General features: G+C 37.4%; 1 protein-coding gene across 1 annotated transcript in view; it reads right to left on the bottom strand.

The window, feature by feature from the left end:
- LOC138170116 (lipoxygenase homology domain-containing protein 1-like) overlaps positions 1-27979 on the bottom strand; it is a 657842-nt gene that overhangs the window by 425364 nt on the left and 204499 nt on the right. The window contains exon 24 of the mRNA XM_069099511.1: positions 8885-9048. Within this exon, the coding sequence (XP_068955612.1) occupies positions 8885-9048 (164 nt within the window). The remainder of the gene's footprint in view (positions 1-8884; positions 9049-27979) is intronic.

The raw sequence follows: 27979 nt of genomic DNA, 5'->3' as shown, positions 1-27979 counted from the left end.
TATCTATCTATCTATCTATCTATCTATCTATCTATCTATCTATCTATGCATATATATTTATTTTTAAATTAACAAATAACTATCTTCCATGCGTCCATCCCATTGGAGAAGAAAATAGTAGTATGTGTATAGTAAAACAAAACAATTTTTCCACTTTGACAATGCCCCCAAAACATGTCTCATTCTGTACACTCTGTCAGGAGGTAGGAAGCATGCTTCGTTGTGAATTATCTGGAATTGTGGTTGGTCATTGAATTGATCTTAGTTCTTGAGTCTTTCAAAGTTGTTTGTAGGAACCTTCTTATAAGGCAGGTCTTTTTACTGCACAAGAAATCCATTTTGCTTATTTCTATTTCCATGACCATTCATAACCCCCTCTCTTCCACATATATAAACCCTACTTGTCCTTCAAGGATTAGCTGAAGTCCCCTGCCTCCTCTCTAAAACATTCTCAGACTGTTTTAGGCTTCACTAATCTCCATTTTCTCACAATTCCCACAGCCTTTTTATTCTGTCCTATGCTATTTAAAATGTAATTATTTGCCTTATTTTATTGGTTACAATATCCAATTACTCATATTGCTATCAAGGTGACCCTGGGCTTTGGAAGACTATCCAGTGGGACAAATACTTTGAAAAGGTCTCTCAAGCTCAAAAGGATTTGAATACAGAACTAGTGAGGAATTATTTATCAGTTACACAGTAACCAACCTTGCTTAGTTTGGGAAGGTTCATCGGAAGGTTGACTATTTTTTTTCTGTCATAACAACTCATATAGACAATGGACAGAGGGGATGTGACCTGTGTTAGTGGAGAGAGTTCCTATATAAATGAAATCATGGGTCTTTTTGGGGTGGGCGGGAGAGGAGCAATCATTTGCCCAGGGTCACACAGCTAGTAAGTGTTTGAGGCTAGATTTAACTTCAGATCCTCCTGATTACAGGGCCAGTACTCTATCTAGTGTGCTACCTAGCCTCCCCTAAATCATGGGTCTTTGAAGTGGTAAAGCAGACTATTATTTACTATTGTTTCATGTGTCACTCATAATGTAAGCTAAAATATCCTTGAATACAGGATTGTTTGATGCTTTTTATACAGCAGATAAAAAATAATTAAATGCACCCCCCACACACACAATACCTAGTACAGTACTATGCATATTGTCTGTGCCTAATAAATAAATAATAATAAAGAGCTCACATTTATATAATGCTTTACAATTTGCAAAGCATTTTATAGAGTGCTATAGAATAAGCATCATATATACTATCATCCCCATTTTACAGATAAGAAAGGTGAGACTCTGACAGATGATACTTATCCATCATCACAAATTAAATATAATTATTAACCTACATTTATATAGCACTTGAAGGTTTATAAAGTGCTTTACATGAGTTTATCAGTTTTTATTCAAGGAGATGGCTATTGTTCTCCTTTATAAATTAGGGTATATCTCCTGAGGGGGTAGCATCTGAGATAATTTCTAAATGAAGGCAGGGAGGTAGGGAGGCATTTGAACCTCACAACAACCATGGGGGGTAAGTTCTATTTTTATTCCCATGGTACAGATGAGGAATCTGAGGCTAAGAGAGGATTAGTGATAGGCCCAGGGTTACACTGCTACTAAGTAGTGTCTGAGTCAGGATCTGAACTGACTTCACATCCAGCACCGTGTCCCCTATATAACCTTGCTAATTGTCTAAAGCAAAATCTGAAGCGACCTTTTTCAATATATCATGCTACCTTGCTAAATGTATTGCTTGACCTCTGAGGTTACATTTTCTTTTTTTTATTTAAAAGTTCTACTTGGCCTTTTACACAATGAATAAAGACCAGGAATGAAGTGGTAAATATTTAACAATCAGGCTCTATGGAGAAAATAAATAAATAAACATGTGTGTGTGTGTGTGTACTTTTAAGTTTAATCTGTATAATTAACACTTTGTTAAGTCTAGACAATCAACAAGACAATAAATTAAGCATTGATTAGTAATTGCTAATTTCCCTGATATAAATGCTCACACTGACATTTTACCAAGGCTAGAGCTGGTTCTTGCACACCCCTGGGAATGACTCTCTTTAACTTAGTTCATATTTGGGATTGGCACATCCCAGACATTTGCAAACTATACTGCCTGAACTGTCACACTCCCCCTCCTCTTACTATATAGCCTCTGGGTGCTTTAGCTCTAATGGTAGACTTTCACCTAATCTTATCTAGAACCAGGTTACCAAGCCTACATATACCCTCAACTCAAATGTTCCTTTATATATTCCCTGTTAGACTATCAGCTCCCTGAGGGGAGAGACTGTCTAATTTGTTTGGTTTGTTTTGGGTTTGGGGTTTTTTTAATGCCTATAGCTTACCATAAAGCTAAACTGGCATGTGAAAAGTACCTAAGAAGTTCTTTTTTAATTCATTTAGTCATTGGGAATAGTTTAAGGGTAGTGAATTCACTGATTTATGCCACCAAGTAATGGTCAATGCAACTTTGGTCAAGGAGATCTGAATTCTTCCTCTCAACTCCAAAGCCAGTAATATTGTCACTAGACCACTGTCTCCTAGTATGTCTAGCATGGGATTCACCGAATCTACATTTGAATTGTAATAAGCAACAATGACTTAAATATGAACAACAATATTCTTAATGTCTATCTACCACAGTAATATATTTCAGAGGTTACTTGGGTAAGTCAAGGACTACTAATCCTTAGAGTTACCATATTTAACACTACATACACAGGTACATGTACATATACATACATTCTTAGATTTAGTTGTACTTTTCTTTCCCCCTTAATTAGAGAAAAGAGGAAAACAAAGGAAGATTAATTAGGATTGTCTGGCTTGCCAAAGTCAAAATCAACTGTTTACACCACCAACAGAGAGATGTTTAGAAAACTGAGAAGTTAGGCAGATTGGCCACTCAGCCAATATGTCAGAAATTGGATTTGAGCCCAGGTCATCTTGGTCTGAGACTATCTAAAAGGCCACTACTCTCTTCACTCTCTACACTGCTTCAATAAGATTATAAATTAGAAAGCTGTGACAGTTCCGCACAGTAGACTAAGGATCGTCACCTTGGGGCTCCTTATACCAATGGAATCAGGGATCCATACCAAACAAACAAAATATGTAACTAGGCTCTTAACGCAAAGAACATGTAGCTATTTTGTCCTTTAGAATATAAGGGAAGAGGGATGGCCAGGTAGCATAGTGAGTAAGAGCACCGGCTCCAGTGTCAGGATGACATGTGGATCAAATCTGGGTCAGACACTTATTACGCACCCAGAAATAACTGGCCGTGTAACCTTGAGCAAGTTACTTAACCCCGATTGTTTAAAAATACATTCATACCGTGTTTCCCTGATAATAAGACCTATCCCGAAAATAAGCCCTCCCCTTACTGTGTAAGATTCCTCTAAAATAAGCCCTCCCCCAAAAATAAGCCCTATTGAGATTGCTACTGTAGTGAAGGTGATCCCCTGCGCTACACGCTACATTATGGTACCCTCTGTATGCACCGTCCCCCCCCCCGGGTGAAACGCACGCCGCGCTCCGAGCTGCATCCAATCAGAGCTGCAGCAGTGAGCGCGTCATCCTGTTCTTCCCCAGTGATTTGCTTACTGAATAAAGGTACATTTTTTTGTTCACATTTACCTGTTTATTAAAATTGCTGTCAATGTTCATTAAAATAAGCCCTCCCCTGAAAATAAGCCCTCTGGTGTTTTTCTGTCCAAAAAAATTAAGACAGTGTCTTATTATCGGGGAAACACGGTACATACATACATACATACATATATGTATATATACATATATATATGTATATATATATATACACATATATAAGGGAAGAAGTGGGGTTAGTGGAAATAGGAACTGAGTTCAATTGCTAGCCCAATGCATCATGTCATAGCTGTGTGTCCCTGAGAAGTCACTTAACTTCACTCAGATTCTCCATTTGAAAAACAAGAAGACTAAGCCTTGTCCTACCTGTTGCATGGAGTTGTTTGGAGGAAAGCATTTTGCAAACCTTGTTCTTTAGTCAGTTTACTCTCCCAACTCTTCTTGACCCCATTTGGGATTTTCTTGCTATTCCTTCTCCAGTTCATTTTACAAATTAGGAAAGTAAGGCAAAGTTATTTGCCCAGGGTCACACACAGTATCTGAGGCTAAATTTGAACTCAGGTTTTCCTGACTGCAGACCTGGTTGCTCTATCCACTGTGCTTCCTAGCTGCCCTTTGCCAATCTTACAAATAACCTGCTAAACAAATAGAAAACGATTTTCATTACTCTTATAATTGCAAAGGCCCAGGATATGCATCCCCCTAATCATTTACTTACTCCCAGAGTCTTTGTTCTAGCCAGGAACTATTCTTGGCTCCTTTTGTTCCTTCCTCCTACTCCAGCCCCCACACTTATTTCTCTACAATCCCCCATGACTGCAATAGCTACCCACTGACCATCTGCCAAGCTGCCTTCCTGCCTTCATTCATTTAGAAATTACCTCAGATCCCACCCCCTCAAGGAAATGTACCCCAATTTATGAAAGAGAACAATAATAGCCATCTCCTTGAATAAGAACTCATAGATTTAGAGTTGGAAAGGACCTTGGAGATTATATAATCTAGACATAAGATTTATCTCCCAAGTGTGTGTGTGTTCATTTGAGAATAAATACTGTGGATAGTCAGGATTTGTACATAGGTTTAACCAGCTGCAAGAACCCCAAGGGCACACAATGAATATTAAACCAATTTATCAATGAAACTAATTGATTTCATCCTCTATTGAACCAGAATCAGAAAACTGCTCCCTAGGCTCAAGAAGCATTCTGTCTTTGAATGTACTAGGTTTCAATTTAGTTTGAAAGAGACAATTTGCTAAATGGTACCAAGAGATAACCCCAGAAGCAAAAAATAACTCCAGAGTTTCCAACATGTGAGGATGGCTAAGCGGTAGTATCAGAAAGAGAAACAATGAATCCAGAAGGAATAGTAGATTCAGGGGAAAAGACAAGAAACGCAATTTTGAACATGTTGAGTATCAGGAGAGCAATTGGGTGGCACTATCCTTTGGGCAACTGGAAATGGAGGTTAGCACTTAGAAGAGAAATCATTGCTAGAAATATAAAGTTGATAAATATATAGAAAACTGTAAGGTAAATATCTAGGGTAACCACAGCAGTTGACTCAGGAAAAAAATTGAAAAGAAATTGTGTTTAGTAAAATTTAGTACTCTGTCTCCTGCCTCTCTATACTGTGATAAACTTGTTCATTCTCAATCAATTAATTCATAAATATTTATTAAGCACTTAATGACATGCTGGGCTCCATGGTAGGTACTAAGGATACAAAAAAAAAAAAATCCTGGTTCTTAAGGGTCTTGTATTCTAGTAGATGAAACAATATTACAAAGTTAGAGTTTACATATGATCCTTTGGCTATGTGATTTTACAAAGTATACCATAATAGCATCCTATGTTCATCTATAGTTAATTCCTAATGATAATAATAATGATAATGATAACTGTATTTCAACATAATTGGTTTCCTTTATTATGCTATGGATTTTATTTTATACATTTAATACATTATTAGACTCATATGACCTCTTCTATAACTATAGTGGCTTGTTACACTGTGTAAATCATTTAATCTCTCAGTACTGTAAGCAACTCTAAGACTATAAGTTGTAGAGAAAATGCAAACCTGCACTGGTAAAGGGAATTTCCCCACATGAGAGTTCCCCATAACAAAAAAAAATACACAGGTCCATTCCCTGAAAAAATCTAAACAGAGCCATTGTAAGGAACTTACCAAATGATAATGAATAACTCCCTTTCTATTGCACCCTAAGGTTTATGTTTATTAAGGGTAATGTGAAGTTGGTACAGAAGATATTATCTTCATTTTGTCAATGAAGAAATGGAGGCTTGTGAAGTAAACTGATGGAGCTACTAAATGAAGGAACCAGGGCTTGTATAGGTCCCCTTGATTTTAAGTCCTTAATTCATTAGCACTATACAAATAAAAGATATTTTTATTATAATCCAAATTTATGATGTAGAAGAAATGAGTTATAGAAATATTTAATAGAGGAAGTTGTTGATGGTGAACTTTTTTTTTTAATATTGAAGAAGATATTATAGGTATGGTATGGTAAGAGAAGAGAGTTATTTGGTATCCAGGGTTAACGATTAGAGAAATTTGGGTTTTCATCTTAATTATTCTGGCCTTCTTTCCTCTGGTCCAAAAAGAAGAGATATCATTATTCCTCTCTAAATGTAATTTATCTGCCTTCAATTCTGATTCCATTCCTTCTCACCATCTCAGGATCTTGCTCCAAAAACAAAAAAATTATACATGTATCTTTACTCTCTTCTTCACTAGCTCCTTCCCATCTATCAAAATGATCATGTACCCCCAATCATAAAACAAAAAACTTTCTCTTGACCTTTTTTTTACCATCAAGCCACCATTCTGTCTCTTTGCTCTTTTCCTGCTATACTTTCTAATAAAGTCTATATCCAATATTTTTATTTCTTCATCACTCATTTCACTACCCATTACCAATGGACTTCTGTCCCAACTATTCAATTCAAACTCTTCCGCTTAAGGTTACTACTGAGATCTTACTTTCCACATCCATTTTTTCCCAGTCCCCTTCATCCTTTTCAATCACTTAGCAGCATTTCACAATCTTGACGATGCTTCCTACTGGGTATCATCTTGATGATGCCACACTCTTCAGGGCTACCTCTTACCTCTCAGAAGAGAGAAACTACTTATTCTACTCATTCTCTTTCTTTTTTCCTGCCTCCTTTTTTTTGCCCAATAAGGTGGGTGTTTCTCAAGGCTGGCACAAAGAGTGCATCACAGCATGCTGGGAGCTGAGCCCAGCCCCATGTGAACCTGAGGCTTTAGCCCCAGGGTGGCCCTAACCAGTAGTGGCTGCAGCAGACTTTAGGAGAGTGAATCACCAGCAGCTGTGGCAGTTTCCAGACTTAACAAGCTATAAATGCCAAAGAGCAAGTAAAAGGTCAGTGTAGAACTCTGTTGGAACTGGAGGGGATGGAAGAGCATGATCCAACCCCTGCGCCCAGGGCAAGAAGTGATGGAGGTATGGCAGCGTCTATGAAGCCACCAAGTGGCTGTTTCAGAGCTCCTGGCCTGCAGATTGTAGGGGGACCAAGCAACCATTCAGAGGGTAACCGCTCTTACTTTAACCTGCTTAGATCTGGATTGCTGTCTTAGGTGGAGGTTTTGGGGTGTGTGGACAGTGGGCCTGAGCTTTTGGGGACTGCACAGAGGGCACCCAACTAATAGCTCCAGCAGCTGTGAAAACCCCAGAGATTTGGGACAAAGCTCTCCTCTCTGGAAGCAGAGATCTACTGTGGCAAAGAGCTCAGAAGTCAAGTAATTGAGTGGCAACATGAGCAAGCAGAGGAAGCAAAACAAGCACAGCAATCAAACTTTAGATTTCTTTTTTGGGGACAAAAATGATCAACACATTGAACGGGAGGAAGATAGCAAAGTCAGAACTCCTGTACCTAAAAAGCTTCCAAGAAAAATATGAATTGGTTACAGGCTATGGAGGAGCTCAAGAAGGATTTTGAAAATCAAGTAAAAGAGGTAGAAGAAAAATTGGGAAGAGAAATGATAATGATGCAAAAAAATCATGACAAGAGAGTTAACAATCTGACTGAAGAAAATAACAACTTAAAAAACAGACTAACTCAAATAGCAAAAGAGGCCCAAAAAGCCAATGAGGAGAAGAATGCCTTAAAAAACTGAATTTGACAGATGGAAAAGAAATTTCAAAAGCTCAATGAGGAGAAAAATTCCTTCAGAATTAGATTGGAGCAAATGGAAGCTAATGACTTTCTGAGAAATCAAGATACTATTAAACAGATCCAAACAAATGAAAAAAATAGAAGATAATGTGAAATATCTCATTGGAAAAACCACTGACCTGGAAAGTAGATCCAGGAGAGATAATTTTTAAAGTATTGGACTACCTGAAAGCCACGATGAAAAAAAAAGAACCTCGAAATTATCTTTCAAGAAATTCTCAAGGAAAATTGCCTGGATATTTTAGAACCAGAGGGAAAAATAGAAATTTAAAGAATTCACCAATCACCTCTTGAAAAAGATCCCAAAAAGAAAACTCCTAGGAATATTATAGCCAGGTTCTGGAGTTTCCAGCTCAAGGAGAAATTTTACAAGCAGCCAAGAAGAAACACAATCAAGATAACACAAGATCTAGCAGCTTCTATATTAAGGGATTGAAGGGCTTGGAATATGATATTCCGGAGGGCAAAGGAGCTGGGATTAAAACCAAGAATCACCTATCCAGCAAAACTGAGTATCATGTTTCAGGGGAAAAATATGGTCATTCAGTGGAATAGAGAACTTTCAAGCATTCTTGATGAAAAAACCAGAATTGAATAGAAAATTTGACATTCAGATACAAGAAACAAGAGAAGTATGAGAAGGTAAACAGGAAAAAGAAATCATAAGGAACTTATTAAAGTTGAACTATTGACATTCCTAAAGGGAAAAATGATAATTGTAACTTATGAAGTGTAGGTACAAAAATGTCAGTTACTTAAGCTATAGAATGATATAGAAAGAGAGCCATGGTTAGAAATGTAGTCCTCCATTTAAGTCTTTCTTGGGGATATCATGCTCTGCCTAAATAATTAGGACATGATATGTAACTAATTGCCACAATTAAATTTGGGTTCTTATATTTAGCTACATTGTAATGACAACCAAAAATTTAAACCTTTTTTCATATTCACATTGTCCATTCCCTAGTCACATTTTAGAATTCCGTGTCATAGTACATTTTGTAAGCACACCTATCAACTTTACCTTAAATATGTCTGCACTGTTGGGGTTAAATAACTGGTGCTTCCCAGATCCCAAAATAATGGGACCCGAAGACCTCTTTTCTCCATAAGCATAAAGGGACACTGTAGCAGTTGTTCCAGCCTTCTCAAAATCCCCGGTGACAACAGTTATCTTCCAGTCTCCTTCTGCAAAGGAAGAAAGAAGTCAATGAAAATGTACATGGAAATAATCAGTGTTTGCAGCATCAAATGAGCTGCTAAAGAAGTAATGGAAGAGGGGAAATCTGTGACTTCAGACCAGACCCCTGGTTAGACTCTTTCATTGTCAGGGAATGTCAAAAGAAAAAGCTGTATTGCCTGCTTGAGGCCTGCAACTCACATGGTCGGTCACAGAAATACTGCAGTCAAAGACTGCAGGGAAAAGAAAGGAGTGGTCTTTACAGGAAAAGCTCACATCCTGAACTGAATGGCTGAATAGGGAACATTCACTATTATGTGGTTGACTAGAAGCATGAAGTATTGATTGTATCATCAGCTTGGGATCATTGCTAAGATCATGTGGTGAAAAGCTGTGAGAGCAGATATACTACTGAGTACCACGTGGTTAAGCAGAGAGGATGCCAGCCTAGCCTTAATTGTGAAAAGCCAAGATGATTAAATCCATTTGATAGATGGTGTGAAGGATCTTGGGGAAATGGCAGACCTTGGAGATATTCTAGAGAGTGTACTGTAGTTTTGAAAGGGATTGGCCTCACTGCCCAGTGAAGGTGCAAAATACTGGGTGATGAAAGTGAAAAGACAAGACTCAAAGGAGGTAGGGGAAGAGGAGGATGGAGGCAAAGAAAATTATGAGAGAAAAAGATAATGTATCATAGAAGCAGAATAAATAATTAAGCTTCCTGCAGAGATGATGCTGGGACCATAGAAAGGTTGAGACAAGCAGAGCCTAACAGAAAACACTTTTTGTAAAGACCTATGAGCTATCCTGTGATTGGTTTCACTGAAAAGATAAATTGTGGTAGTATTCATTTTGTCATCGTTTTCTACTATTCCTTAAAAAGCTCACCTATCAAGAACACAGCAGTGAAGCCTTTTCAAAAGAGACCTGAGTCTATGCTAAACATTCTCGTTCACAGAGGGAAAATAAATCCCTTCAAGGCTATGGAGCTCATAAAATTTCCATTCATCACAATTTTCTCTTAGGTCTCTGAGGTATTTGACTCTCTAAAGAAATTGGCATGGTTACAGGAAACAAATATGCATGGACTTTGAAGGATTTTCTAACATAGCCAAAGTCTTGTGAAACTCCTCAAATTTATCCCTGAAATCTAAGTTCTTGTTGGTTGGTCCACTACACCATTATTTTTTTTTCTTAAATGAATTAAGTACATTTTTGTAGCTCAGTGCACATACAGCATTTGAATATCTCTAATCAACTTAATAAAGCTTTCATTAAGCAAATCTCTTATAATCTTACTCTGGACCTTTGAGAGCGGAAATTATGTTCCAGCATGAGAACACAAAAGGAAAGGAAAAAACTCAAATGATGCACACGCCATTCTTTTTACCCAGTATAGGTGACAAGTTTGTGTAAGAGGATTTTACTTCATTTGTTAAAAAAGGAAACAATCCAATTACAAGCTGTAATCCTGTTTGGGATCAATGCCATGATCTTATTTCTTATAGAAAGCCTTGTCCCTGCAATTGAACAGTTCAAGTAGTCATGGAACCTGCTGTTAAGCATTCTGCTGTCCCAACATTCCTCTCTGAATCCATCCCCACATCTTGGGTCTGTGTTGTATTCTTAATGTCATGCCATCATGCAGAGAAACGAGTTTAGATATCAGTCTTGATCTCCTGCTTGCTAGTCTAGAGAAGAACAAAGAGGAAGCCCTGCCTTGTATATTGCTCTCCCATGATTCCTCACTCTTAAAACAGAGAACACGATCATGTCACCATGACATGAAGCCTTAAGGGTAGATTAGCTAATGAGAAATTCTGAAACCATATTGGTCATTTTTCACATCTTTCTGAGTATCTTTTTCTAACATTATATAAAAAAATAATCAAAAATCACTTTCCTCCTTTTTTTTAATATTGTGAATTCAAATATATGAAGATCTCCTTAATTTGCCAGAGGAATTGATGCCTCAGCACCTAAAATACAAAATAGTAAAGGACCTTTGTAGAAAGTAATAAACTGAAACATTCTGAACTTCAACTCCAATTAAAAGCACCGCATCTCTGTGAAACACAGACAGTTTATTTTTAACTGGGCTAAAAATATTTTTACAGTTTTTGTGCTCCTTACTTATGTGTCACAATTATAAGGGTTCTTCCTTCTGCAGAACTTTCTTAAGAAAGAAGAAAAAATATGAATCCAGGTCTTATGGCTGTGAAAGTTTCCTAGTTTTATTTTTGTAAATGCCCTCCCTATAATCCCAGCTACTGGTAAGGCATTATTGTCATCCTTCATGCCCTTTTAAGAAAATAACTCATGTTGGTTAAAGTCTTTTAATGTAGGAGAAGAAATCGAGGTTAGGCACAATTGTAAGGGTGGACAAGGTCAAATCATTAAGTGTTAGTATTCAGAAACAGAGAGAGAGAGAGAGAGACAGAAACCTCCAACTATGGAAGACAAATTTAGTAATCTACCTTAAACAGAACAAAGCCATAATACTCCCTTTTTACCATTCACAATTTTTCACCTTTAAATTGGATTTAGTACAATAAAAGTTGACTCCCCTTGAGACATATGGAAAACTCAGATTGTTTCTTGCATGCTAGGCTTTAAAAGGTTCTTTTTTTTTGCTTTTTGGAGGGGGGAAGTTAGGGCAATTGGGGTTAAGTGACTTGCCCAAGGTCACATGGCTAGTTTTTTTTCTGTTAAGTGTTTGAGACTGTATTTGAACTCAGATTCTCCTGACTCCAGAGCTGGCACTGTATTCACTGCACCACCTAGCTGCCCCTAAAAGGTTCTTTTTTCTTTCTTTTACTTAATGAAAAAACAAAAGCCTGAATGTGGGTTCTGAGCAGAGTCTGACTAGGCCAATCTCCTGGTAGTTTAGGTTTGATTCTAGAATAAAATAAGACACTGGGAAGTCATTCAACAATTACTAACAAAAGGAGGTTTACTTAGTTATAACAGAAGAAGGCTATTCCACAAGGATAGGCCCTGAGGACATCTCCAGTTAATTCTCCTAGGTAAAACTCCCTGACCTGAGTTGCCCACCATTATCTACTAACCAAGCATCAGAGTCCTCCTAGAGATCTTTGTGGCTGTTTTGTACTCAGGGGACGAAGAAATAATACAAACAACCTAAATTTTAATCAAGCATGGAGGATGATTTCAATACCTTTTAAAGAAAAATTAACCTAACCTGCCCAAGGATGAAGATATTGTTCCGACCACACTGTGCAATTATGGAGTGTTTGATATGTACATTTAACTAGGTTGTTTTTGCTTTTTAACCCTGTCTATGGAATCTCTAGCTTCCATTATTGGCAATCCAATGGACCTAGAGAAAGGACTGGTTTCAGCCAATTAATTAAATTTATCTTTCCACTTCCATAAAAGCTCAGTAATTCCTTCAACAAATACATATGTGAAAACCTTTGCGCTAACTTCATAAAGGTGATGTTTTGTCTCTGTCTTTCTCTTTGCTTGTTAAATATAACATATACACACTTTAGCTGGAGTATATAGGTCATCGTTATAATAGATGAGACGATGGAAATAGCACATATCTTTGGGTCAGTTACATTGAGGCGTTTGTGAAAGTTCTCCACAGCTATACTCCAGCATCATCATAGACGTCCTATGTGAGGTCCAAAGAAAACAAGAATGTCCTCTTGATGGAGTTCTCAGAAATGCTCTTATTCTCAAATAGCATTGGCCTAGTTGCAAACAAGACCTTGCAAAAAGTCTCCTTGATGAAATCCATAGCAATGGAAAAGCTGTCTGTACAGCAATCTAACTTGGACAATGTAGACGAAGAACACAAAATGCTTGGTTTGTCATGATATGGAACTGGACAGGTAGGTCATCAAATTTGTCCATTATCCACGTGTCTTGAAAAACCACAGTAGATGAATAATGAACTAGGCCTAGACTGGAGTAGAAGGAGATCAGACACCATCGCATTTGGGAAACAGTGGGCACTGTCAATGACCTCTAACTGGTCACTGTTACAAAAGCTTATTTCATTAATGCCATTACTCTCCACGTGATTCTATATTTCTGAAAATTCTGGAACCCCACTAGCAGAGAACTAAAATTTCAGCAAACCCAAAGAGCAAAGGAAAGATACATGGTGAGCAAAAGTCAAAAGCAGCATGTTACCAACAACGGCCTATACCTCAAAGAAAAGTAAAAGATGAAAGAAAGAAAGAAAGAAAGAAAGAAAGAAAAAGAAAGAAAGAAAGAAAGAAAGAAAGAAAGAAAGAAAGAAAGAAAGAAAGAAAGAAAGAAAGAAAGGAAGGAAGGAAGGAAGGAAGGAAGGAAGGAAGGAAGGAAGGAAGGAAGGAAGGAAGGAAGGAAGGAAGGAAGGAAGAAAAGAGAAAGGGGTAGGGAGGGAGGAGGGAAGGAAAGAAGGAAGAAAGAGAAGACAGAAAAGAAAAGAAAAAGACATAATTGGTCAGTGGCAGAGCTAGAGCTAGAAACCAAGTTTCCTCATTCTTGATTCAGTACCCTTTCCTCTGTGCCACACTAGTACGTCTCTTATTTACCAAACCAAGATTCGTAACTCAATGCAATAAAGTCACTATTATTAGTCCATAAGTAAGCATGTGAACATCCACATGCTTCACATTTGTTTCAGTGCCTTGCACATCACAGACATCTAAGACTTCTGGGTCTCAGATTCCTGATCAGTCAAATGAAGGGCCTGGAGAAGATGATCTTCAAGAGCCCTTCCAGCAGTTTCAATTGACATAAATCTACTCCAAGACAACAATTCAGTATATCATGATAGACGATTCTATGTGTGTTTTACTCCCTGCCTCAGAAATATGACACTTCTGAAACTTAGAAACATCTGTGTCTAGATACACAGTTAGTTTCCTGGGCCCCAGGCAAATAGCCACTGAATACTCTGCAAGCTTCAGTGAAGATAGCATACAAATTAACCTCTCGCCATGCACTTGTTTGTTAGGCACACTGAGAAAATATATGAGGTCTTGTCATGCCTACCTGACCTGAGTCATTACAAAATATGGCAAGAATCAGGGTACATTCACAATTGCCCCAAAGCGACCCCAAATGGGAAACTTGAGGGAGCTGTGACTGAAATACAGAGACATAATAAGGTGGTGTAAGGGAACCTGGAGTAAATACCTGACTTACTGTGTAAGACAATGACAATCTCTCTGAGCTTCAGTTTTCTTGTTTTTCTAGTTTTACATTCCTGCAGGGAACTAATAATGCACTACTGAATTAAGTATTAATGTTTATAAAATGCTTTGGACCCCTTGGAGGGAGGCTTTGTGTATGTGGGTAGATAGGAACTATAAGACATTTACTGGAGGTGATTCAGTTCAAATCTGTCAGTGCCACTCAGGCCATTTGAAGAGCATGTTCTATTAATGGGACACCAGGGCCACCATCTGGGCATATACATTTTTTTCCCCAAAGGACTATACACAATTATTCCTGTTGTTACTATTAGGCCAAAGAAAATGAAAAATGATGAATTCAAGTCTCCTGGGTTTTATAAGGTATGTACATAAAATTGGAAGGCATTTGCCAAATACATTGTAAGAACTGTCATTGTAAGAATCGTCATTACTATGTATATACATTTAAAGCAAGTGTGTCCAAAATGACATTTAGTACCTAAATCCATGTGCCCTTCCATTCAATTCAATATACATTCATTAAGTACCTGCTGTGTACAAAGCACTATGCTAGACATTGGTACAGATGAGATGATTTGTTAAACCCTTGTACTCATTGCATTTCTATATTTCGGTTGGAAAAGTTGATATGTACACAACTGAAAAAAAATGATACTTAAGTATTTCTCAGATGTGCAGGCAATATTCTATGGGAGGTTCCAGTAGGCAAGAAGTCCATACCAACCAAGTAGGAAGCATTAGGGAAAGCTTCATGGAGAAGGTGACATTGGATTGGGCTTAGAAGGATGGGTAAGAATTCAGCAACAGAAGGGGATGGAAGTTATTCCAAATGGAATAGGAAACAATGGTACAGAGTTGATAAAACTTTGTATGTTTGGTGGAAGTAAGTTGATCCCAATGAAAGCAAAGCATAGTGTATGTAAAAGCTATAAAATGAGATGTTTGGAAAGACAGGAAATTGTCAGATTATGAAATGCTTCCAATATCAACCAACACCTGGGCCCCACATAGCCAGGGGAACTGGCAAACTCCAGTTGCAAGAACTACCATGTGCTTCAATGTAGCCCCAGGAAAACAGGCCACCTCTAGTGGCCAGACCTCCATATTGTAGCCACTGGGGAAATAGGGAGACATCAACCCTATAAATGCCTAAGTAAACAGTCAGTCTCTAGTGGCCAGACCACTAAGTGCTTTAGTGTAGTCTGGGGAAACATAGAAATGCCCCACTGGCCTCAGCACACACCAGAAACCAGCATTAGGACCGTGGCTTTGTGTTTGTCCTTCATTTTCAAAGAGGACCATGGCATCAGGGAAATGATGACATGACTTGCAGTTGACTTTGATTTGAGTGAGGGAGGGCTGTGCAAGGTCATCAGCCTTACTTTCTCCTCCAGAGCCATCTGGATCTGGTGACCAGATGTTCATCAGAATGAGTAGAGATGACCCAGGATGCAATGGGAGACTTGCCCTTTGAAGAATAAGGCCTTTTCAAGTATTCGCTTAGAGTGAGGTAATGCCCATTCACTGAATAGGCCTCTTTAAGAAGAACCTTGCCTCAGCTAGGTTCTTCTAACTAGGTAAGCTGCCAGAACACTTATGGCCTCCAGCAGCACCAACCAGCCCCAACCCCACCCTCTCAGCCCAGCACCAGACACAAGGGATCCCTGTGGGCCTCAAGGCAACATCAGTGCAGCAAAAGGCAAATAGCCAGCACCTGCAGCCCCTGTTACAAGAAGCCTGAGACAGTGCCCCTTTCATCCTAGGAGTAGAGTTCAAATTTAAAAGAAAGGAAAAAGTTCAGAAAAAATTTTTAAAAAGGAATCTAACTATAGAAAGTTATTATGGTGACAGGGGAATCAAGACCCCAAATCAGAAGAGAACAATGTCAATATACCTATGGGAAACCCAAACAAAAATGGGAAGTGATCTCAAGCCGAGAAAGAACTCATGGAAAAGCTCAAAAAGGAACTTAAAAATCATATAAGAGAAGTAGAAGAGCAAATGGGAAAAGAAATTAGAATGATGCAAAAGAATTGTGAAAAAAGAGTCAACAACTAGAAAAAGGAAAACAACTGTTTAAAAAATAGAATTGGCCAAATGAAAGAGGAGATACAAAAATCCACTGAGGGAAACAACTCCTTACAAGTTAGAATTGGTCAAGTAGAAGTAATGACTGCATGAGACATCAAGAATCAATCAAATTCAAAATAATGAAAAAATAGAAGAAAATGTTAAATATCTCATTGGAAAAACATCTGATCTGGAAAACAGATGCAGAAAAGACAATGTCAAAATCATCCGACTACCTAAAAGTCCTCAAAAGGAGGACCTGGACAGCATCTTTCAAGAAATTATCAAGGAAAACTTCCCAGATATCCTGGAACCAAAGGATAAAATAGGCATTGAAAGAACACAGCAATAACCATGGAAAAGAAATCCAAAAATAAAAACTCTAAGGAACATCATTACCAAATTTCATAACTATCAGATCAAGGAAAAAATACTGCAAGTAGTCAGAAAGAAGCAATTAAATTAAATTATTAGGGAGTCACAATCAGGATTACATAAGACTTAGCAGCTGCAATGTTAAGGGATCAGAGGCCATGGAACAAGATCTTCAGAAAGCAAAAGAACTAGGCTATAACCAAGAATCACCTACCTAAGCATAATACTTCAAAAGAAAAAGTATGAATGAATACAGATGAATGAAACAAGGATTTCAGACTTTCATAAGGAGATCAGAATTGAACAAAAAAAATTTATCTCCAATATCAAGACCCAAGAGAATCCTTTAGGGTAAAAAAGGAAAAGAAAAGAATACATAAGGGATTCAATGGAGCTGAACTGTTTGTATCCCTACCTGGGAAGATGATACTTGTAATTCTTTAAAACTGTACCATTAATAGTACAGTTAGAATAAACATAAACAGAGGGTATGGATAGAAGGTGAAGTTGAGGGAATGACACAAATAATAATTAAGGGGTGAGAAAGCGGAGTATACTAGTTCAGAAGGAAGAGAGCAATAAAACAGAGTAAATTATTTCACATGAAGAGATGCAAAAAACCTATTACAGTGGAGGAAAATATGGGAGAGTGGGCGATGGGTATCCCTTGAACCTTATTCTCATCAGTATTGCCTCAAAGAGGGAATAATATACACAGTCAGTTGAATGCAGAAATCTAACATGATAGAAAAGTAGGAGAGAAGATTAAGTCAAGAGGGTTAGAGGGAACTGACAGAAGAGTGGACAGATGTGGGGAGGATATAGAAGCAAAACACTGTCAGAGAGGGAAAGGACGGAAGGAAATACACAGTTAGTAATTGTAACTGTGAATGTGAATGGGATGAACTCTCCTATAAAATGGAATAGTAGAATGGATTAAAAACCAGAGTCCTACAATAGGCTGTTTGCAGGAAACACACTTGAAGCAGAGAGATGGTGGTTGTTGGTTATTGTCCTTTGTTCTCAAAAAGGACCAAAATTACATCACAATGCTAGAGTCAAATTTCTATATGTCTGTGGCTAATCAAACCAACATGAGCTCAGAATGCTCTACCACAGGTCAGACAAAAATAGTCCCTGTGAACATTTGGAGTGGAATCTCCAAATTTGCACATCCTGCGTTTCCTTTGAGCTGCTTCAATTCTGCTTTGCTCATAGAGCACAGCACCTTCTGTGATGAGGACTCAGCCATGCTCCTGTACCAGTGTCTCCCATGTCACACAATCAATTCCAAAGTTCTTGATAGAGACCTTGATAGTGCCCTTATATCACGTCTTCTGACCACCATGTGAATGTTTGCCCCATGTGAGTTGTCCATAAAATGGTCTTTTTGGCAAGGATATATTTTGCATTCAAACAATATGGCCAGTCCATCATAGTAGTGCTTTGTGAAGCAGAGTTTGAATGCTTAGCAGTTTAGTTTGAGGAAGGACCTCAGTGTCTGGTATCTTATCCTGCCAGGTGATCTTCAGAATCTTTCAAGGACAATTCAAATGAAAGTGATTCAGTTTCCTGGCATGGTGCTGGTATACTGTCCAGGTTTTGCAGGCATACAACAAAGAGGTCAGCACAATGGCTTTGTAGACTTTCAGTTTGGTAGGCAATCTAATACCTCTTCTTTCCCGTACTTTCCTTTAGAGTCTCCCAAACATTGAGCTAGTCTTGGCAAAGCATGTGTCAACCTCATTATCAATGTGTACATCCCTGAAAGTACATTACACCAAGGTAAGTGAACTCATCTACTGCACTAAAAACTTCCACATATGGATGGGGTGGTGGTGACTGATGGAGCACCTGTGTTTTCTTGGTGTTAATTGTTAGACCAAAATTCACACAAGCAGCAGAGAATTGATCCACACTTTGTTGCATCTCAGCTTCAGAGGCTGCATTGAGTGTACAATCATCAGCAAACAGAATATCATGCACCAATACTCCATCTACTTTGGTCTTGGCTTGTAGCCTTTTCAAGTTGAAGAATTTGCCATCAGTGTGGGAGCTTATCTTGATACTATGTTCATCCTCACTAAAAAGCATTTAACAGCATAACTGAAAACATCATGCTAAAAAAGCATGGGAGCAAGCACATAGCCTTGTTTCACTCCATTGGTGACTGGGAAAGCACAAGACCATTGTCCATTATCTAGAACCTGGGCAAACATACCATCATGAAAGTGATATACCATACTGATGAACTTCTCTGGGCAACGAAATTTTGACATAATTTTCCATAAGCCATCATGACTAACAGTATCAAAGGCAGAGAGACACATACAGAATAAAGGTAAGGGGTTAGAGCAGAATCTATTATGCTTCAGCTGAAGCAAAAAAAAAAGCAGAGGTAGCAATCCTAATTTCAGATAAAGCAAAAGCAAAAATAGACCTAATTAAAATTGATAATGAAGCTATCATAGACAATGAAGTAATATCAGTATTAAACATATGTGTGCCAAGTGGTATAGAATTCAAATTCTTAAAGGAGAAGTTAAGTAAGTTACAAGTTCATGACAAAATAGGAGATAGCGTTACAAAATGTAAAACATATAATTTCGATTATATTAAGTTAAAAAGTTTTTGCACAAACAAAATCAATGCACCTGAGACTAGAAGGAAAGCAGAAAGCTGGGAAACTATCTTTACAAGTGTCTCTGACAAAGACCTCAATTCTCAAGTATATAGAGAAATAAGTCAAATTTATAAGAATACAAATCATTGACCAACTGATAAAGGGCAATATGAACAGGTAATTTTCAGATGAAGAAATCAAAGCTATCTATAGGCATATGAAGAAGTCCTCAAAATCACTTTTGATTAGAGAAATGCAAATTAAAACAACTCTGAGGTACCAATTCATACCAATCAGATTGGCTAATATGACAAAAAAAAGGAAAATGATAAATGTTGGAGAGGATGAAGGAAAATTGGGACACTAATGCACTGTTGGTGGAGTTGTTAACTGATCCAACTATTCTGGAGAGCAATTTGGAACTATGCCCAAAGAGTAACCAAACTGTGCATACCCTTTGATCCAGCAATATCACTAATATATCACAAAGAGATCATAAAAAGGGGAAAGGACCTACATGTACAAAAATATTTATAGGAGCCTTTTTCATTGTGACAAAACATTGGAAATTGAGGGAATGCTCATCAATTGGAGAATGACTGAAGAAGCTATGGTATATGAATGTAATGGAATACTATTGTGTAATAAGGAATAATGAACAGGTAGATTTCAGAAAAACCGGGAAAGACTTATAGAAACTGATGTAAAGTGAAATGAGCAGAACCAGGAAAACATTGTTCATAGTATCAGCAATGTTGTGTGATGATTAACTATGAATGACTCAGCTCTTCTTAGCAACATAAAGATCCAAGACAAATATAAAGGACTCACAAAAGAAAATATTAAATAAAGGACTGATAGACTCTGAATGCAGATTGAAGCATATTTTCCACTTATTTTATTCTTTTTGGGTTTTTTTTCCTTTTGATCTATTTCTTCTTTCACAACTATGACTAATATGGAAATATGTCTTACATGATAGCACATGTATAACCTTTATCAAATTGCCTACCATTTTAGGAAGAAGGGAGGGGAGAGGAAGAGGGAGAAAAATTTGGAACTCAAAATCTTGTAAAAAATGGATGCTAAAAATTGTCTTGACATGTAATTGGGGAAAAAATAAAATACAATTTTAAAAAGAATATGGTTTTACTAGAGAACTGGGGAGAAGAGTTCTACTCCCTAGAATGGGGCCTTAAATGTGAAATCTCCCAGTCAAGTCACCTGCTAGCAGATCTCCTTGATAGAAATCGTTTGTCAAAATACTACAATACATTATTAACTACTAATAGGACTTCCACTAATTGCCTACCTTGACCTATCTTGAATATATAACATATATTTAGAACTAAATTTGGATTTTTTCTAAAGATACTCATGTTCTACCTACCCCTTTTCCCTGTGTCTAATTTTGGAAATATCTTCAGATTCATGTAGATATTCCTAGAATAATCAATTCCTGAACTTTCTCCAACCCTGAAAACCTTTTTGGATCCCTAATCCCTTTTCTGCCCAACCTAATTGCTATCTGACTCTCTATTCTGTCAGACCTAAATATCACCAAGGAAAGAAATATCGTCAATTAGAAAGATCCACAACTAGTAGTTATGTATTCATTAAATACTCAATAGATTAATAGATGAATGAATGAAAGATTACCCATCAAGGGCTTAGTCTGTGCCAGATACTGTGCTAAGTGCAAAGGATGCAAATAGAAAAGTTAAGACCCTTCCCTCAAGTAACTTCCACTCTACCAGGGGAGATAACACGAAAGAGAGAGGTGGTTCTGGCCTTACTAGAATATAAATTCCTTGTGTTTTACTATCCTTAGCCCTTAGAATAGTGCAGTCATAGAGTAAGTACTTAATAACTGATTTTTCATTCAAGCATTCATTCATCAGCTATATGCAAAACACTGTGCTAGGGAGAGATGCAAAGTTTTTTTAAAAAACTTGTCCTATATTAATTATGTTAATCACATGTAGTAATGCTAGATTCATGCAGTTCTAGTGTGAACACAGTGTATCTAGGATATGGATGTGAATTTTAATTTATAGTTGGATGTTATCTATCAATTTAGTTTGCTTGTAATGTATGCTCAGAGGGGTTCATGTGTACCCCAGATAATGTGCCAGGGCTACAAATTATTTACTTGGTGGGAATGGTAAGGGGAGGAATTCAGGGAGCCTAAAATATTTTATTTTCTTTTTTTTTCTTGTGTAACAAAATATGGTACCAAAGCTTTCAGACTTTTCTGCTGATTTATATATATCATAAAGACAAGGAAAGCTAGGTGGGTAGAGCACAAATGATATTGCCTCCTTAGCTTACCTTTTGGACTATCTCAAATTAATTTGCATGTTAAACCAAATAAGATTGTCATTGGTCAATTAATCATTCATTCTTTTCATAAAGGTAGATGCAAATTTCAAACTGTCTATGACTTCTCATCATAAATACTTCCATAAATCCTTCACAGATCAGCAGCCCAATAATCAGGACTTTTCTTCATGGTCTCTTAACATTACGTTGGTACATTTAAACATGCGGGATGTCCATACTATACTTGTGCTGTATTATGGATGGGTCCACTTCCTTTCCATGAATCACCTTAGTTAAATCTTTAATGCAGCTTTTTTCTTCAGTTTTTCATTAGCAAAATGATGTAGCTTATTTACATCCATAATGCTTCTCTCCATTTTCCTTTGGGTGACCCACAAGTCTGATTCTGAGGAGACTGGAATATCATGATTTTAGTCATAAAGAATCATCAGAACTCTACTGGTGTTAAAAAAGATGGGGGGTTGTTTGTAAAGCCAAGCATAAGCAGCTTTCCAGAGGACTGCTGCTGTAAACAGCCTTAAGATTCTGATCACACAGTATAGTGAACTCTTTATTTATTCATCAGTAAACTAAAGCAAAACATTCACAGAAACTAAAGTACAGCATTCACAATTTTATAACATAACAACTTATCACTAACGTTTTCACCAAAGTGGCCACATAGTTTTAAACAAAAGATATCATTCAGTAAGTCCTTAACTCGATCATCCTTAAGAAGCAAGCCTCCTTAAGGGACACAAAGTACAAAGGTCAAAGTTATCCACCCCTAGGTCACACTGTCTTAATCTCTCAGTAAAAAAGTCTTCTTTCTTCTTGATTGGATATTAGTTTCCAATCATCCTTAACTCAATCATCCTTAAGATGTACAAGGTACAGAGTACAAAGTTCTCCCACCCCTAGGCCACAGTAAATCATGATCTTCTAAGTCAACACTAAGTACCCAAGGAGAGGTTTTTTCATCTTGACTTGAGGCTGGCTCCTAAATTCCATGGTTCTTCTTCCATGGGTCCAGCTCCTACCTGGATCTATCCAATTGTCACCTGGATTCACAGGTAGGCAGCTTATTGTTCAGTTCCTTATCCAGTTCCATATTGAAGCTCACAGCGTCCAATCCACCTCAAGTCCTTGCAATTTCTGTTTCTGGGAAGACAAAGCTTAACAGAGCCAAAATAACATTCATGCACATTGTAGGCACCATCATCAATTCAGTATCTGCCTGTGAGATCAACACAGACCCACAAACAAGGTCTGAGAACTCAACACTAATTGTCAGTATAGTCCCAGGACCTCTGGAACTCTCCTCCAGGACTTCTGTAAATAGACAACAAGAAAATCCTCTTTCAGACCTTCCAGCAAGGTCCCAAGTACAAAGTATTATAAACAAAAATCCACACAAACAGAACATTCACACAGAGCGCCTCCACTACAAGTGCTTCCTTCTCAATTCTGCTCTCTCCCATCTTGTGTTTAGCATTTTTGCTCCTTCTTGTTCTGCCCACCTCTTACATCCTTCCTGTTCCTGTCTTTGGCAAGTCCCTCCTACTGTGGGTTTCAAAAACTGTGTTTCTTAACAAAGACTTGATATAATCATGGGCAAAGCTCAAAAAAAAAACTTGAACTGAAACAAGGTGCTAAATAATTAAATAGCTGAAACAAGGCACTAAGTACTTCTTTGCTTGCCATTACATTGTTTCAGGGAGAAGCTTGTGGTCCTTGAAAGTATTATGCAATTTCACAAATACAGTCTAGCCTCTTTTCTTCCTCCTATTAGGTTCTGGGTCTGGATCATGGTCCATCTGCAGAATCTATCAAGATATTTGTACTGATACCAGGACTGTGTGAATAGAATATCCATCTAACTATTTCAATAGCCTTCTGGTTGATTTTCCTGCTTATAATGCCAAGCAAAGGTAACTTCCCAGATTTGGAAACAAAGTATATTCATTTGGTCAGTCACAGAGCACAAAAATCAAAGTGCTGTACCCCTGGATCACAACTGAATTACAATTATCATCAGTTACTCCCCAAGCACCTTTTCAAAGGGGTAGTAGAGAGCACAAAGGCCATCTACCCCTAAGCCACAACAAGGTTATGATATCATCACAGTATTTAATACTCAAAGAGAGGTCTTCTCTTCATCTTGATCCGAGGCAAGTTCTCAGCAATCTCTGTTCCTGGGGAGACAAAGCTTAACAAAGCCACAATATATATTGCCAGTGTCCTCATCAATTCACTCTCTGCCTGCAGAACAGTCTCGGGACCCCTGAAAACATCAGCAAGACCCTCCTTCAGCATTTCTGTTTAATACAACAAGAAAATCCTCCTTTAGGGCTTCTGAACCAACAGCAAGGTTCCAGATCCTCTGCAACAACAGCACTGTCCTTTACCAGCAGATGGATCTGGCAAAACAACATCAAAACAGACAGACAAAATACTGGCATCACAGTCATGCCTCCTCAGTTCTTGGCAGCTCTGGGTGGCAGTTCTAAAAAGTCCTGGGCAGTTCTAACTGGCCCTCAGCAATCCTCTCTCTCTCTCTCTGCCTCACAATGCTGCTCCCAAGAGTTCTTCTGCCTCTTTCTGCTTGAGCCTTCTCTCTAAATCCAAGGCACCAGCTCCTCCCAATTCAGCCCTCTCTCTTCAAGTGGGATTGACAAGCTTTGGTTTTCAACATTCAACCCAAAAACCAAGCCAATACAGGGGGATCTTTAAATTCCATTACCATTATGCTGCCTCAGGTCTCCTCCCATACCAGTATATCATCCACTCACCCTACAGTAAAATTGATCTTCCTAAACCACAGATCTAATCATTACACACACACACACACACACACACACACACACACACACACACACTCCCTGATTAATAAACTCCAGTGACTTCCCATTATCCCCAGGATTGAGTATAAAAACGTCTTTGGCTTATAAAGTTTTTCATGGAATGGCCCCTTTCCTGCCTTTCCAAGTCTTCTCATACCTTACTCCCCTATTTGTACTCTTTGATCCAGTGACACGGGCTTCCTCACTGTTCCTCACACCATAGATATTCCATCTCCCAATTCCATGACTTCTCACTAGATGTCCACCATTCCTGCAATGCTCTTCCCCCTCATATTTGCTACCTGGGTTCCTTCAAGTTTCAACTAATATCCCACTTCCTGCAAAAGAACCTTTCCTAGTTCCCCTCAATACTAACAGTCCTTTTCCTGTGAGATCCCTTCCACCTTACTCTGTATATATCATGTATGTACATCATTTTTGGCATGTTGTCTTCTCCATTAGAATAGGAGTGCCTTAAAAATTAACTGGTTCTGTCTTTTTGTTATCCCTGGCCCTAGAACAATCCCTAGCACACACAATATGGACTTAATAAATGCTTGTTGACTTGACTTGTTGACTAACCATGTGTCATAGTTTGGGCAACAGGCATTCTTCAGTTACTTAGTTTGTCCTACATGGATTGGTGAGCTAAACCCCAGAATAATTGTGAATCTCATTTGGGACATTCCTCTGTGTTCCAGGGCTTGATGCACATAGCACATTACCACCTGCAAACAAGAGTATCTGGAAGGGATCTTATCATCATAAATAGGGAATTCCTCTTCCATTTTGAGTGTGCACTGGATACCCTCCATGGTAACTGCAAACACCTTGGCAAGCATGTGTCTCCTTGTTTTACACCTTGTTTAGAGCATTAATTATCAGAGAATCTCAGAACAAAGTCATCTCTGTTATTGTTTGTATCAAGGAAACTTATATGGTCATTATATGTAAGTAGGAAACACTTTGGAGGAAAACCTTTAAGGGTAAATTTTATCCTACCAAATTAAATGCTTTTTTTTGTAGTCAAATATTTGTTGACTTGAATTTAATAAGCATTTTCTCTTGCGTGCATGATAGGAATATGAAGCAAATTTTACCTTCCTAAATTATGTTTAACTTCAGCTAAGGGTAATTTTTGTTTTAATTTCCAAACACACACTGACTTTACAGAATGGAGGAGGTATGCCAGGAATATATGGGGAAATAGACAGAGGTAGTGTTAAAAACAAGCAACATACAATGCTCAAATGCAGAATGACACAATGGATAAAGAGCTGGGCAAGGAATTGGAAAGACCTAGGCTCAAAGCTCACCTCAGACATTCACTTACTGTGTGAAATTGGGCAAATCACTTAAAATTCTTCAGACAGATCTTTAGGACTTATCTACTAACTCTTAATGAAGTGTAACCAGTGTCGGTTCAGGGAGTTCTCCATGTTGACAAAATCAGGTATTCATATTATCCACCAAAGAGATAATATACAAATGGAAATTTGGAGTATAGGCTATATATGAACATGTATTCTAAAGTTTCTGACCTCAAAATTCCTAACAGATCCTCAAGAATATTCTAGAAGTTATGGCTGCATTACAGTGTATCAAGATTGATGTTGTCTATGAGTAATAAATAATTCCAAAAAACTATGAAATAGATGATATTTTAATGGTTATGCTAAAACATGGAAAACCAAGTATTTTTATTTTCTGAACCAAGAGTAGAAGTGAAATATAAAGTAATTACTTTAGATATATACATATATAATGCCAAACCTATTATGATAGATTGTGTATAGTAGATGTTCAAAAAGAGTGACTGACCCATTGTTCCTGGGTAATAGTATAAGCTTAAATACATACATTGACTAGCAGAATGTTTGCATACTCTTAGCTAATCTTTTCTCTCTTCTTAGATCTTTATTATAGTACTGAGCTCATCTTGGGGACTAATTCCAGGAAGCTCTAGAGAAGTTGGAGATGGTCCAGGGAGTATAAGACAAAAGGAAGTCAGTTTATTTTGCTGGTAAAGATGATAGAAAAAGCATTTAATGAGTCTAAACATAATGGGCAGCAGAAATTGCTATTCTGTGCCTACTGAAAATAGGACAAAAGGAACATGTTCAAAGTGCTTTCTGAAAGAGGTATTTAAATTAGCTTCTAAAGATGTCCTAATTGTAAGGGTTAAGGTACTCCGGAGTGCACCAGCAGCATGGAAGGAAGGTTGTGGAATCCCCCTCTTTGGTTTTGGATAATTGAAGAGTTATCATTACTATGAATTGAGATAAAAACCAGTGAATAGCTTAGGGCAAGTAAAGGGGAAGGAACCCGATTATTTTAACACTATGGAGTGTCCCTTTCATATTGGAATGGCTCACTCATAGAATTAGACAAAAGCTAATCATTTTTGCTGAATTTGGTGGGTTTATATTCCAAAGAATGATGAAATGTCTACCTATTTTTGTTCCATTTGGCACAATCCTAGACCCTGATAGTTTAAATATATATATATATATGTATATATTATGTATATATATATTGCTGAATACTTTGTTGCAATAATTATATTTGATGTACAGTAAGAAAAATCCTAGGTAAATAACCTATGTTATATCCAATGTCATCAGCAATGTTACCCTAGATTCAAATCTTTCTCCAAAGATTTTTTTAAATCTATAAATATCAACCCTGCTTGCAAAATCCTACACTAATTATATATGTTTCCCATCTTTGATAATCAAGAAAGTTTTTTCCTCTTAGTTCATTTTATGAAATTTAATTTACCTATAGGTCATCTCTTGAATAATATGAAAAGTAAATGTTTGTGTCTCTTTCTTTGCTCAAGAACAAGCATATTTGGGCTTCCTGGAATAATAGCACTTGCAAATTTTATGTTTCTATGAAAAAATCTGAAGTCTGGCCTGAGTTGATCTTCCAATAAATTTAATTAAAGAAGTGGATCCCCCTCCGTCTTTTCGGTTGTTCAAAACAAAATATGCTAAAGTTACAATGCTGGCTGGAATTTAAATTATAATATAAATAAATACAAAATATATAATTAGTTACTTGTCATGGGGATAGAAATCGAAATGAAGTGGTTAAGTATCTTTGGAGATCCTGAATGATACAGGAAATTACAAATACACATTTAGTTACTCTCTCCAGATTAATTCCAAATTATTGTTCAACTTGAAAGTATTTATGACAGCAGCAAGTTTGTTAACTAAGATACAGATGCATGTCATTTAAGTCAATATTAATAACAAAATGCAAATATGAATTTAAAATAACTGCACACTGGCTTAAAAAGTGAAAGGTATAGAAAAAAAGATAGTCACCAATACCCTTAAACAGAAAGCTCGGAAGCCAATATACACATTTAGCTAAATCAAGTAAAATCAAGATAAATTCATAGAAATTAATTATTAGGCAAATGATAATTTCCCAAGATATTTACAAGTAAAGAAGTGGGGAAAGAGCAATAAGAAAAAAGCATCTGTAGGAAAACAAAATGTTCATGTGATTTTCTTTC

The sequence above is a fragment of the Petaurus breviceps genome, unplaced genomic scaffold (genome assembly GCF_028583685.1).
Source record: "Petaurus breviceps papuanus isolate PSGF00001 unplaced genomic scaffold, PetGlider_PUasm1.0 38, whole genome shotgun sequence".
NCBI lineage: Eukaryota > Metazoa > Chordata > Mammalia > Diprotodontia > Petauridae > Petaurus > Petaurus breviceps.
The sequence above is the reverse complement of the archived record's forward strand: the minus strand, read 5'-3'. Positions and strand labels throughout refer to the sequence as shown.